Below are 13543 nucleotides of genomic sequence, written 5' to 3'. Positions count from 1 at the left end.
CCAGCCCTGAGCCCTCTCCTGTACCCCAAACACCGACCCCACCACAGACCCCACACCTGCAGCCCTCACCCCCAAGCCCCACATCCCAAACCCCTGCCCCAGCCCAGAGCCCCCTCCCCGACCCAAACTCCTTCCCGGAGCCCACACCCCCTCCAGCACCGTACCCCCTGCCCCAGCCCTCCTGCACTCCAAATCCTGGCCCCACGCCAGAGCCCACACCCCTAGCCCAGAGCCCATACCCCCTCCCACACCTCAACCCACTGAAAATGAGCGAGTGAGCAAGGGTGGGGGAGAGCGAGTGACGGGGGGGAATGATGTGGTCGGGGGCATGGCCTCCGAGAAGGGGTTGCGGGGCAAGAGTGTTTGGTTTTCTGCAAATAGAAAGTTGGCAACCCTAGCCTAGATACCAGCTGAGATCGGGACCCCATTGTTCTAGGCACTGAACAGACACACCACGAGAGACAGTCCCCGCTCCAAAGAGATTACAATCGAAACAGACAAGACAGACACAGGATGGGAGGGGAACAGAGGCACACAGAGATGACATAATTCGCCCCAGGGAACACGGCAGGTCAGTAGCAGAGCTAGGACTAGAATTTCTTGACTTCCAGGCCACTGCCTCTTAGCACTAGGGTTGAGCACAAGAAAATTTTTAAATGATGGAAAAGTTCATTATTTCCCCTCCTGTAAAAAAAAAAAAAAAAAAAAAAAGGGTGGGGGGCTAATCCCATTTTTCCTCCAGCTTGTCAAAATAATTCACCTTCAGACAGAGACCAGGGCCAAAAATGAAATAGCAACTGAACATGTTGTAATGCTAATGCTCAGGCAACCTTAACTAGAGCTACGGCTTGTACTCCAGCTGGAACAGACAGTGAGAATTTCCCACCAGTCTATTACCGTTTTTAGGTAGGGTTACATCTTCCTGGAGGGCAGAAGGAAACACTAAGAGGTTTGAGCATAGCACTAAAGCAGATAATCATGCAATTAAAACTACTAAAAGCTGACAAAGCCCCGGGCGCAGAAGAATTGCATCCCCAAATAGGGTGACCAGATGTCCCCATTTTATAGGGACAGGCCTGATTTTAGAGTCTTTTTCTTATATAGGGTCCTATTACCCCCCACCCCCGTCCTGGTTTTTCACACTTCCTGTCTGGTCACCCTACCCCAGAATAATGAAGGAAGCAGCAAGAGAAATAGAAAAACCTCACTCCAGGGGCAGGGGAGGCTGGGAAAAGGGACAAAGTTATAATATTTAGTACAGGGAAAAGGAGAGAGATTTTAAATTAAGCTCACGATTGACACATGGTACGGGCTGCCCCTGTGAAGTGCTGGCAAATCCCATTGAGGTCAGTGGAAGTGGCAGGACCTCAGCAGCTCTCAGGTGCAGACTCAAGTCTGCTTGAGTATCTATCTGAGGGACTGTCTACATTGCAGTTAAAAACTCACGGCTGACCTGTGCCAGCTGGCTTGGGCTAAGGGGCTGTTTAATTGCAGTGTAGATGTTCAAGCTGAGGCTGAAGCCTCTGGGACCGTCCCACCTCGCAAGGTCCAAACATCAACTCCACAATTAAACAGCCCTTTAGCCCAGGCCAGTCACAAGTTTTTAACTGCAGCATAAACATACCCTTACAGACAGGAAACAATTGCAGCATGTGGACTAGGTGGCTCGGGGGCTTGGCTGCGGCACTTCTAGGTGTCTGGTTCAACTCCAGCCGAGGTTAGGAGTGAAGAACACCTGCGATCACCTGACAGCTCTTGGTGATCTACTACACAACATTAGTTTTGCAGAGAAGTGTCCACATCACAACCCCCAATAAGAACGAACTTTGGCCACCCCTGTTGAAAGTCTTAAAGAGAGTTTTCGTTCTCCATACACAAAGCCCAACCACGAACTTAGATTTTACATGAAGAGAAAAAAAAACAACAAAGCGAGAAAGAACAGAAGTAAAGTCTCCACCAGAGCGAGCAAGAGCACAGGGTCTCCTTTGCAACAAGCTGCACCTGAACCAACCACAAAATGGCTGCTACCTCCAGCAAACTCCTAGGGAATTAAAGACCCCGTGCAGCCAATAAATAAATAAAGCGACAAGAGTACACAATCTGTCAGTGCACACACGGAGCCACGGAGAGTGACCAGACTGCCCATCCATATGGTCCCTCCAGGTCAACGATGAGGCACGTTGGCAGGGCAACAGAACGGAAACTTACCCTGAGGCTGCTCAATCTTTGGCTAAATAGAGAGCGTCAATCTCCAGGTCTTCACGCCAGCAACTCTCACAGGTACTTAATGCCCTTAAAGATGTAAGGGGAAAATCCTGGCAATGGCAAAACAATCAGATGGGGCAGTTATTCACAGCAGGGGGAAGGCAGCAGGTCGAGGTCAGTCTGAGAGCCAGGATCTTGTATATAAATGACCACAAAGCGTTGGTCTCAAATCTGATGATGATATTGGGGAAAGGGGTTGGGGAAGAAACAACAACAAAAAGACAGAGCAAATCAACTTCAGATGGAGCCCATCTATTTGGCTTCAGGCACCAATGCAGTGGAGAACTGCTAGATTTTAAAATAAGAATGACCAAACTGGGTCAGACCAGCGGCCCATCTAATTGCGTTTCCCGTCTCTGGCAATGGCCAGCCCCAGATACCTAACAACACGCCGAAATCCCTGTAATGGACAAGTAATGGAAATTGGAGAAGTTCTTCCAAAGCCCCCCCCGTGAGCGTTAGGCTTGATGCATGATGCTGTATCACCCTCATCATTGTTATCCTAACTCATGTAACTGTGGATGTGCTCCATAGGTCCGTCAATGGCTATTAGCCAGGATAGGCAGGGATGGTGTCCCTAGACCGGGGTGGGCAAACTTTTTGGCCTGAGGGCCACATTGGGGAATAGAAATTGTATGGCGAGCCTTGAATGCTCACAAAATTGGGGTTGGGGTGCACGAGGGAGTGAAGGCTCTGGTTGGGGGTGCGGGCTCTGGGGTGGGGCTGAGGATAAGGAGTTTGAGGTGTAGGAGGGTACTCTGGGCTGGAACTGACGGGTTCGGAGGGGGATCAGGGCTAGGGCAGGGGTGTGGGAAGGGGTTCAGGCTCTGGGGTGGGGCTGGGGATGAGAGGTTTCGGGTGCAGGAGGGTGCTCCACTGGGATCAAGAGGTTTGGAGAGCGGGAGGGGGAATCAGAGCTAGGGCAGGGGCGTGGGGAGAGGCTCAGGGATGCAGGCTCCAAGCAGCGCTTACCTCAAGCGGCTCCCGGAAGCAGTGGCATGTCCCTTCACCGGCTCCTGCACGGAGGCGCAGCCAGGAGGGTCTGCGAGCTGCCCCATCTGCAGGCACCACCCCATCTGCAGACACCGTCCCTGCAGCTCCCATTAGAGCGCTGGAGGGCGCCACTGGAGCGTAGGAGCCAGAGCGGGGCCATGCCAAGGCTTCTAGGAGCCACATAGTGCGGCCCCCGACCCAGCGCCCGGGCTGGAGCAGAAACAAGCCGTATTGTGCAGCCCCGACACAGCACCCTGACTGGAGCGATGATGATGACCTGTTCCGTTCATTCCCTCCGACGCTCCTGACATGGGCCACTGTCAGAAGACAGATGTGACGTTACTGACATAACCTGTAACCGTTTAGATCATTGTTGCAATCACTGTTATATATTGGCAGCAAATATTGTACAAAGGTTGTCGTGTAAGGTGTCTGTGGAAAGGTTATGATTGGCTAATTATGATTATGCTATCTCTGTGTGTGCGTGTGTATCATTTTTGTAGTTGAAGTTATGAATATTGGCTAGGTACTTGTATCTCAATGTGATTTGATTCTAAGTAGCCTTAGTAAAGCATTTGGTCGGCTTCTTGAGAAAAGAATTTGCGAGTTAAGTGCCCAGTCAAGAAACACTTAACTGACAACAGACCTTGGGAGACTCCAATCCACATAAGAAGTCTTCCTGGGGACTTTCAAGATAACATGTGGGCAATGGCTGCCACCTGTAAAGAACTAAGTCATGCATGGACATGTGACTTGCCCATGGGACTCCAAACTCCATTTTGCTGTAATTTCCCGCCGTAAGAACAAAGAGGTGTTCTTACCCCTGGAAGAGACTATAAAAGGCAGCTGCCTCATCTCCATCTTGTCTTCAATCCTGCTTCATACCTCTGGAGGAACTTTGCTACGAACTGAAGCTCTGGAGAAAGGACTGAATGATCCGTCCCAGCTGTGGATGTACTCCAGAGACTTGATTTGAACCTACAGTTTATTCTTTCACTACTACAAGCCTGAACCAAGAGCTTTGCCATTACTGTATATAATTGATTCCATTTAACCAATTCTAGCTCTCATCTATATCTTTTCCTTTTAGGAATAAACCTTTAGATTTTAGATTCTAAAGGATTGGCAACAGCGTGATTTGTGGGTAAGATCTGATTTGTATATTGACCTGGGTCTGGGGCTTGGTCCTTTGGGATCAAGAGAACCGTTTTTCTTTTACTGGGGTATTGGTTTTCATAACCATTCACCCCCATAGCGAGTGGCACTGGTGGTGATACTGGGAAACTGGAGTGTCATGGGGAACTGCTTGTGTGACTTGTGGTTAGCCAGTGGGGTGAGACCAAAGTCTTCTCTGTTGGGCTGGTATAGTTTGCCTTAGGAACTCCAGCCTTGCACTGTAATTGCCCTGCTTTAAGCAATTTGTCCTGAACTGGCACTCACAGTTGTGTCCCAGCAAAGTCAGCAATGTTACAACAGGATACTGGGTTATGTTATGTTTCAATATCCCCGTCTAATCCTTTCTTTAATGGGTCAATGGACTCCCTTGGCAGTGAGTTCCACAGGTGGCTAGGCACCTTTTACCAGTTTCAAATTTGTTGCCTTTCAATGTCATTGTTATTATATTAGGATAAAGGACTAATGGAGATGGTAAATTTGGCATCCCTATGACATTAAGTTATTGCAAAGAACATCACAAGAGAAACCAGAAAAATAACCTGGAGGAGCTGGTGACTCTGAAAATTATGCTAAGAGCCCATCTGCAGAGACAAATGTATCGCATTAGGACATACCGTAGTTATAACACAGCTTAGTTTTGCCAATCCATGCTATAACTATGTCACAAGATTCCATAACATGCCTATAACACATCTGGGTCCTGCCCACTCGGTGTTATTTAGCCTGGTGTCCCTTGGATGGTTACATGCAAGATTCAACAGCACGTAGATATTAGCGAGGTGCACACTGCATGCAGCTCAGCTCATCTTATTATATAAGAGAGATTGTGGATAGGGAGGGAAAAACCTAAGCAACTTAGGTACTCCAGGATCTTAGCAATGCAGTAAAGCTAAACAAACAAGGTCACCACCGCTGGAAGGTGCACAGAGTTTACAAGAGGGGGAACGGAGACAATAGATGCCCCAGAGCTATTTGTGTCCCCGGGTCGTGAACTCTTCCCAAAGGAAAGGGCAGGCGCTCCAGCAATTCGGAAACAATTTTTTTTTAAACAGGGAAAAGTGGCTAATTATGGAAGAAGCGACCCAGGGCAGCCACAGGAGCAATGGGTCTAACTAGGCTCTTAGAAAACAAAGACATCGGGGCAAGCATGTGAAAGGAAAAAGTTACCAGGATTTCAAACAAGTGAGCAGAGCTAGATGCGGCCAGACAGTCTCATACACAGAGAGTGTGTAATTTGGCTGGGTCTGTTCCTTGCTTCCTTCAAATTTTTAACTGTCCCGGGATGTTTGGCTTGTGGCTGATCTGAACTTAGCCAGGAGCAGCATGAGCGATAGCCAGACATTTGGGGGGACTTTGCAGCCCCGCATGCCATTAGCTCCTAGCTGTATAGGGCCTATCATACCCAGCAGAGCCGTTCTGATCTCCCCAGGCCATCAGCCTCCCCCTCTGGTCACTGAGACAGAAGTTCTCAGCAAGAAAGGGGGTGGTATACACGCACTCAGCTTGGGAGACGAGGGTGGTCTGAGAAGGAACCAGCTGGAGGGTAAAACAGGTCCAAGTGTTGGGCGGGGTTGGGAGTGATAAGGCAGCAAAGGCAGAATTCAGACCCTCCTGCTCCAGAAGCACAACTCCCTTCTATTTGATGTAGAAGGCAAATCTCTCTTAGGTGAAGGGGCCTATGACACACAGTTGGGCCCTTCCAGGTCCATCCAGCAAAGGGCTGCACTGCACATGCTAACTAGTCAGGCCATTACAAGGATCCTCAGGTGAACGGGAACCATCTGGCACCTTCCCCCCAGTGCCCTCCACGCTTGGAACTGGCAGCCTGATGGGGCAGCACTCACCTCCGCTGCCCTGAGTTCTAAAGGGGGCCAACATCTCAGATGATGCTCACAGCATCCCCCAACCTGCCTTGGTTTTCCCTGCTCTGTCAGAGCACAGTTCCACTCTGCATGCGGCTGCAGTCCCCGCTCCTGAGCTGGCACAGGAGCAAACTGAAGGCTTGATGGCTCGGTGACAGAGTAAACAGAGGACCTCGGACACAGGGACAGCAGCTGGGCACAGACAGAGACTCTTGCATGGGATGGTAGGTGCCCCGAAAGAGGAAGAGCCAAAGTCAGAGCTGCTGCAAGCAGATGGAACTGCACTCAGATCAGTGGAGTGGCTCAGAAGTGTAGGCTCCATGCACTCCTCTCTGCTCATGTCAGAGCGGGCCAAACCCATCAGAATCCAGCCAGCAGGTCCACTGCAAGCAGCCTCCTTCTTCCCGATCCTGCAGACGCTCCTGTGACCCAAATCAGTGGGGCTCTCAGGCGTGCACGCGGAGGGGAGGGGAAGCAACCATTCTCCCCACTCATCTCCCCTCAGACCCACAGGGATCTCTCCTCTGTAGGTAATGCTCAGACCTATCTTCTGTCCTGCCCCATCTGCCAATACACTCCCATCTCCTCCACGTACATACAGTGGATCGGCTCTCAAAGGAGCACCACTGCCATAGGAGAAGGGGGTACCCCTGGGAAGTAGCTAACCAGCACCAAGTCTCCTTCTGCAGGTCTCAAGATCTCCAGGATTTCCCGCTCTTGGGGCGGGGGGGGGGGGGGGGGGGGAGAATCTCTCTCTTGCCTGCAAGCTCCTATGGTTTTAATGTCACAAGTGATGGGGAAACTATTCCATGGCCTAAGAGAGCTCACTGACCCTAATTAATCTCATACACCTGCCACAAAGCCCCATGCACACAAGCCCCAAAGGGTGTATGTCACAAACACAGGGGCTAGAGCCCTGAAGCTTCACAGAGCTTCAAACAAGATGCCAGGCTCATGTACTGTGTTTAGAAAACTGCTGCAGCATCACTTCAGCCACCGGCGTGAATAATAATAATAATTCTTCAAAGAAACCCTCCGGAATTAAAATAAACTATGATGTCGCACCGCTACAGGACCTTTCATCCAAGGATGTCTGGGTGCGTGGCAAACAATTCATTAATTAAGCCTCCAAACAGCCCGGGGGAGAGGGTGTACCATTACTGTATCCATTTCACTACTTGGGGAATCCGTGGCACAGCGCAATTTCAGTAACTTGCCGAAGATTACACTGGGGATAGAATGCCGGATTCCCAACTCCACCTCCACCCGCTAATGCAAGTTACAACCACAACCCGTCTTGTCCACATGACAATTTAATGGGTTAGTTAACACACATCTGCCAATGTGTTAAAAAAAAACCTTGTCCTAGTGTAGCCCCATCCTGGCGACTCTCCTGCTTTGACCCCAATCCCTTCCCAGCCTCAGGAGTAGAACCCAGACGGCCTGTTGCCCCTATCTATAACGCAGTATCACAAATAATGGAATGAAAAGCGAGATCACTCAAAGTTTCTGTAGTTCACACACATGAACCAACCTTTGGCTTCTTTGGAACTGTTGTAGCTCTGGGTCTGAAGAGGGAGAGTTTTAGAGACCCGAGTTTAAACCTTGGGTGGAGGGACTGTGATGGCTTTAGATTAGGCGAACAGCAGGCCTGTAGGGAAAATCCAGTCCTGCCATTTGCATTAAGGATTATTTGAGATTTTGATTCTTTCTATCCACCCGAAAGATAAAGGGGTCAAATTTCTCCTCCCAAGTCAACACCACCCCCGTATCCTGTAATTGAATTTAAAAATCTAATAAGTGTCCCGTGAACATGCTGAAACAGGCATCTTTCTCAACGGATTCTCTGAATTGGAGGCAATTATGCTTAAGACCATCTTCATGTGTATGCTGTGCCAGCCGGATTCTGATCTGACCTACCCCAGTGTAAATGAGGAGTAGCTCCATCGAAGCCAGTGGATCACACTGGTGGTGAGCTCAGCATCAGGCCCAGATTACACAGTGAACAGCCTTAGCGGAAAATAGCTGCATTTTTAAAACTGCAACACCACAGGCCTGATGCTGAGCCGCCTTGTGCACTGTGCTATCATTTATTTACACCTGTGCGAAGCCAGGGTAGAACACTACCAAATCAGAACGCTCCACTCGTGTGCACAGCTGATCGCATTTCACAGCCCTTGTGAACAGCTATACCTGGCTACACAAGCAGTCAGGCAGAGGGCAATCAAGCCCCTTGTTGTTTCCAGTTATTTTTGTTCTTTAAAAAAAATTGCATATTTTAATTAACACGCCCCCAACCCCTGCCCACACACACACAATTTTTTTCTCCTTTAGGAAAATAAGGGACAGGGGTGGCCACCCTTCCTGACACGTGTGGGTCCTTGCTCCTTGAGCGGAAGGAGCTGCTGTTAGGCAGAACTGGATGAGTTCCAAGAGGAACCCAGCAGGATCACCTGACAGATAATATAACAGAGCCATCAGAACGCCTCCCCTCACCACCATCACCCCACAGCACAGCCCTCAACCCCTCTTCATACAACTCAAAGTGGATTCGACTCGAAACCCTGAAAAAAAATCTTCCGAGGCATCACTGGGCCAGGTTCTGTCTGGTGTAAAGTGCAAGTGGCTGCACTGACTTCAGTGCGGTTACTCCTGATTTACACCAGCATCACTGAGATCAGAGTTTGGCCTAATCTTCTCATGTTAAACAACAAGAGAAATCATTTTTTCAGCGCCTCTATCCGCTTTCGTAACAGCCCGACGTCCCTGCACTTGTTGACTCAGGGCTTGTCTTCACTGCTAAAAAAGTGGTGCTCTCTTTACCAGGGGTAACTACAGCGCAGGAGCTATCCTGCGGTAAAAACACAATGAAGACAAGGCACTTTAGTTTTAGTGGGAGATTAAACTTGCTGAGCTTAACCCCGCACCTCTGCCTGGGGCAGACCTTCACTGTGCTTTTAACTCAGGATAGTTACCGCAAGGTAAAAAACCGCAGCTTTGAGCAGCGAAGGCAAGCCGTCAGATGGGCAGAGAGGCCACTGCAAGACATCCCCAGCGCAAGACTTCACTAACTTTTGTCCATCCTTTCTCCCTCTTAATGTCAAGAAATATTCCACTCCTTCGCTGTCCTCGCCCTTCCTCCTGTTTACAACAAAGGGAGGAATTCCCTTTCCGACTATTTTTCTTTAAAAATGGTTCATGCTGAGAGTGCATTTTAAACACACCTTTCAGACGAGACATACAACCGAGGTCTTGGTGGCTTGCGGCCCATTAAAGATCCTACGGCAGTTTTCACAAGAGTATGGGTGTTAAACCCAAAGTCCTAGATGAATCCAAGTCTGGATTATTACTTCCTCTCATCAAATTCCCTTGTACGGGGTCCTGATTCCAACCAGGTAAGTCGGGGTAAGCAAACAGAGGTGCTATAGCTAGGGCACTGCACAGGGAGTCAGGAGATCTATTCCTGGCTACGCTACCAATTTGCTGTGACCTCAGGTAAGATGCTTTTCCTGTTTCCCTTCCTACCTTTCATCAGTCTTGTCCATTTACATTGTAAGCTCCACAGGGCAGGGACTGTCTCTCAGGGCTTGTCTACACTTACAGGGCTGCAGCCAGTGCAGCTGTAGCGCTTCATGAAGATGCTACCTACATAGGAGAGCATCTCCCATCGGCGTAAGCGCAGCAGAGTCCTGTGGCAACTTATAGACTAACAGACGCATTGGAGCATGAGCTTTCGTGGGTGAATACCCACTTTGTCGGATGCACAGAATCTGATGAGGTGGGTATTCACCCATGAAAGCTCATGCTCCAATACGTCTGTTAGTCTATAAGGTGCCACAGGACTCTTTGCTGCTTTTACAGATCCAGACTAACACGGGCACCCCTCTGATACTTGACACCATCGGTGTAGGTACTCCACCTCCCCGAGAGGCAGTAGCTGTGTTGACGGGAAAGCCCTCCACACCCTTGAGCAATGTAGTTATACCGACATAATTTTGTAGTGTAGATGATGGCTGTATTTATACAGCGCCTGACCCAGTGGGGCCCTGATGTTGTTTGGGGCGTACAGGCATTCTGTAATATAAACAAAAAACAACAACTCCAACCAAATCAGTGGAATGATACCAGCATGAAACTGGAACTGGTGTAAGATCCAAATCAGAAGCAGTATTGTTTATTTCCTGCTCTAAGATGCTGGGTGGGCTGTTAAACAGCTAATCCATTCCACCCGGGAGACGCCTGCATTTCAGCATGGGGTAAACTGATTCCTGTAACAATTACTGAATAAGGGCGTAAAGTGCTTTGGATTCCTCTGAGAGGAAGAGCACTATATAAACACAAGGTATTACTATGCAGACAGGGTAACCTGTGTTCATCCTTTTGTCTGGGTGGGCCATTTCCACTTCAAACTCAGCAAAACCAGGCGTGTCTGCTGGATGTGCAGCACACGCCAACAGATTCTCCGGGTTCAGGAGAGCCGCGGGGCGAGAGAGAAACATCTTTTCCTTGCTGCTAAATTTCCACTTGCTTTGGTCCCCTGGAAGAGGATCAACGCTGCCCTCAGCCCGGGCTTTACTCTGCCCTGCCCCTCACTCAGCACTGACTGCCCTGAGCCAATGCTTCCCCACCGCTTGGGGCTGCTATGCTCAATTGCAACAGAAGCTGCTAGCCCGTGTCTGCCCGAGGATGGTTGAGAGCCCGAGGATCTCCCAATGGGATGCCAGACCCCGTTCACCACTAGGTTGCTGGTTCAGCTCCGGCGTGCGTCAGCAGTTACCCCTGGGTGGCGAATATGCAACGAGTTGTTGGGTCTCAGTCTGGTGCCGGGGAGGCGGGGGGTGGTGGGAATCCACCCATCCAGGTAGCCCCGTGGCTGGCACTCTCGGCCAAGGTGCCCAGGACTGCGCGGGACGGGCAGCAGGAAAACCCCCTCTCCCCTCCCAGAGCCGGTCTCCTGTCCCCCACCCGGCGGCGTGGGGGTCCCCATCCACCCGCTACCCTCCGGGAAGGAGACTGGCAGCACTTACCCCTGCAGCAGAGCAGGACGAGCAGCAGGAGCGGGCAGCGCATGGTGCCTCCCTGGATCGCCGCGGAGCCCTGGCGCGCAGGTTTCTCTCTCCCCCCAGCCCGGCGGGGACGGCCGGCGGCGAGGCTGGGCAGCGGGCTGGCTCCGCGCGATGCACCAGGGCTGGGGCTGGGTGTGACACGCGCCCGCGGAGCCGGGGCGCGGCTTTGCAGCCCCCTCTCGCCGCCCCCAGCCCTCTGCAGCGCTGGGACCCGCGGCCTCTGCGACCCCTCCTTGCACGGGGCTTGGGGGAGCCCGGCTCTGGGCAACTCGCCCCTTCCTGCGCCTGGCGCTCCGCTCCGGCTCGCCGCCTCTCCCGGCCCCGCCGCCGCCGCAGCAGCAGCAGCGCCCTTTGCTCCGCGGCTCCCCCTGCCGGGTTCCCTGCGCCCCCGGGGCGCGCGCCGCAGCTGCCTTTGGGAAATGCTGCAGCTGCCGCCGCTGCCCTGCGTAGCCCTTGCTGGGTCCCAGCCCGGGCACCGCTCAGGACTCCGGGGTGGCGGAGCCAGGGGAGGGCGATTGGTCCGCTCCGCCAAACCCCGCTTGCTGAATGGCTGGCCCCCAGTCCGGCCCTGATTGGCCACAGCAACGGCCTGTCCCACGGATGGTCCCACCCTCCCACTGACTGATTTTAGGGCTGGTGTGTCCTGTCCCCCCGCTCCCACCCCGGTTGTAGGGGCCCTACCAAATTCACAGTCCATTGGGGTCAATGTCAGGGTCAGAGGGGGTTTAAAATCCTTAATTTCATGATTTCAGCTATTTACATCTGAAATGTCACCCTGTTGTAATTGTAAGTCCGGACCCAAAAAGGAGTTGTGTGGGGAGGGAGGTCCCAAGGTTTTGGGGGTGGGGGGGGGTGCAGTACTGCTACCCTCACTTCTGCACTGCTGCTGTCCTCATAGCTGGGCAGCTGCAGAGCGGTGGCTGCTGGCCAGGAGCCTAGCTCTCGCGAGCACCAGCGCAGAAGTAAGGATGGCACGGTATGGTATTGCCCAGGGCCGGCTCCAGTGTTTTTGCCGCCCCAAGAAGGGAAGAAAAAAAAAGAAGCCGCGATCGGGGCAGCTCTACCGCCGCCGCTTCATTCTTTGGCAGCAATTCAGTGGCAGGTCCTATCCTCCGAGAGGGACTGAGGGACCCGCCGCCGAATCGCCGCCGAAAAGCCAGACGTGCCGCCCCTCTCCGTTGGCCGCCCCAGGCACCTGCTTGCTGCGCTGGTGCCTGGAGCCGGCCCTGGTATCGCCACCCTTACTTCTGCGCTGCTGACTGCAAAGCTGAGACCTCAGTCAGCGACCGCCGCTTTCCAGCCACCCAGCTCTGAAGGCAGCAGCGCAGAAGTAAAGGGTGGCATGGTATGGTAGTGCCACCCTTCTGCGCTGCTGCTGGTGGGGCAGCGGACCTCCCGCGGGCATGACTGCAGACGGTTCGCGGGTCCGGCGGCTCCGCTTGAGCTGCCGCAGTCATGCCTGCGGGAGGTCCAGCCGAGCCGCGGGACGAGCGCCCCCTCCGCAGTCATGCCTGCGGCAGGTCCGCCGGCCCAGCCTGCCGCCCCCCCGGCGGCAGGGAACGCCCCCTACATTTTGCCGCCCTAGGCACCAGCTTGTTTTGCTGGTGCCTAGAGCCGCCCCTGCAAACAACAAATAATAATATGCATTACCTGAGATCCAGACACAGCCTTCGTCCCACACTGTGAAAAATTCCTCTTAATTTGAATGAGTAATAGATTTGAGCAAATGTAAGTGACACAATACTTCTAAGGCCACCCCAAATGACATGGCTCTTTGATGGTGAGACACTTCGGAAGTGACCAAAGCTTTATTTCAATCCAAAGTACTGCCCCATTTAGGGTGGTCAGATGTCCTGATCATATCAGCATTGTCCCAATATTAGGGGCTTTGGCTTATATACGCAACTGTACGGCCTCTTGAAAAAGAAGTGTCCCAATTTTTCACACTTGCTATCTGGGCCCCCTACCCCCATCAAACTCCCTGCAGCCAAATTGCATTTGCAAATGTTGTTTGCATAAACAACTGGGATTTGAACATTTAAAAAAACCCACATTTTTATTGGTTCAAGAACACAAAAATAAGCAATATGTGAAAAATAAACGTAACAATCAGGCTACATTTGCTACATTTATTTGTTGCTGCTGGAAGGTCCTTTAGCTAACATTTAGTGAAGTAGTATT

The 13543-nt window shown here is 51.8% G+C and overlaps 1 protein-coding gene across 1 annotated transcript in view; it reads right to left on the bottom strand.

Annotated features, from left to right (window-relative positions):
* Window positions 1-11792, bottom strand: part of PODXL (podocalyxin like) — an 88334-nt gene extending 76542 nt beyond the window's left edge. Inside the window, exon 1 of the mRNA XM_044986005.1 lies at window positions 11324-11792. Coding sequence (XP_044841940.1) covers window positions 11324-11366 — 43 coding nt within the window. The 5' untranslated portion in view covers window positions 11367-11792. The remainder of the gene's footprint in view (window positions 1-11323) is intronic.
* Between the last annotated feature and the right edge of the window lie 1751 nt (window positions 11793-13543).

The sequence above is a fragment of the Mauremys mutica genome, chromosome 1 (genome assembly GCF_020497125.1).
Source record: "Mauremys mutica isolate MM-2020 ecotype Southern chromosome 1, ASM2049712v1, whole genome shotgun sequence".
In the NCBI taxonomy this organism is placed as follows: domain Eukaryota; kingdom Metazoa; phylum Chordata; order Testudines; family Geoemydidae; genus Mauremys; species Mauremys mutica.
This window is presented reverse-complemented; position numbering and strand designations above follow the sequence as displayed.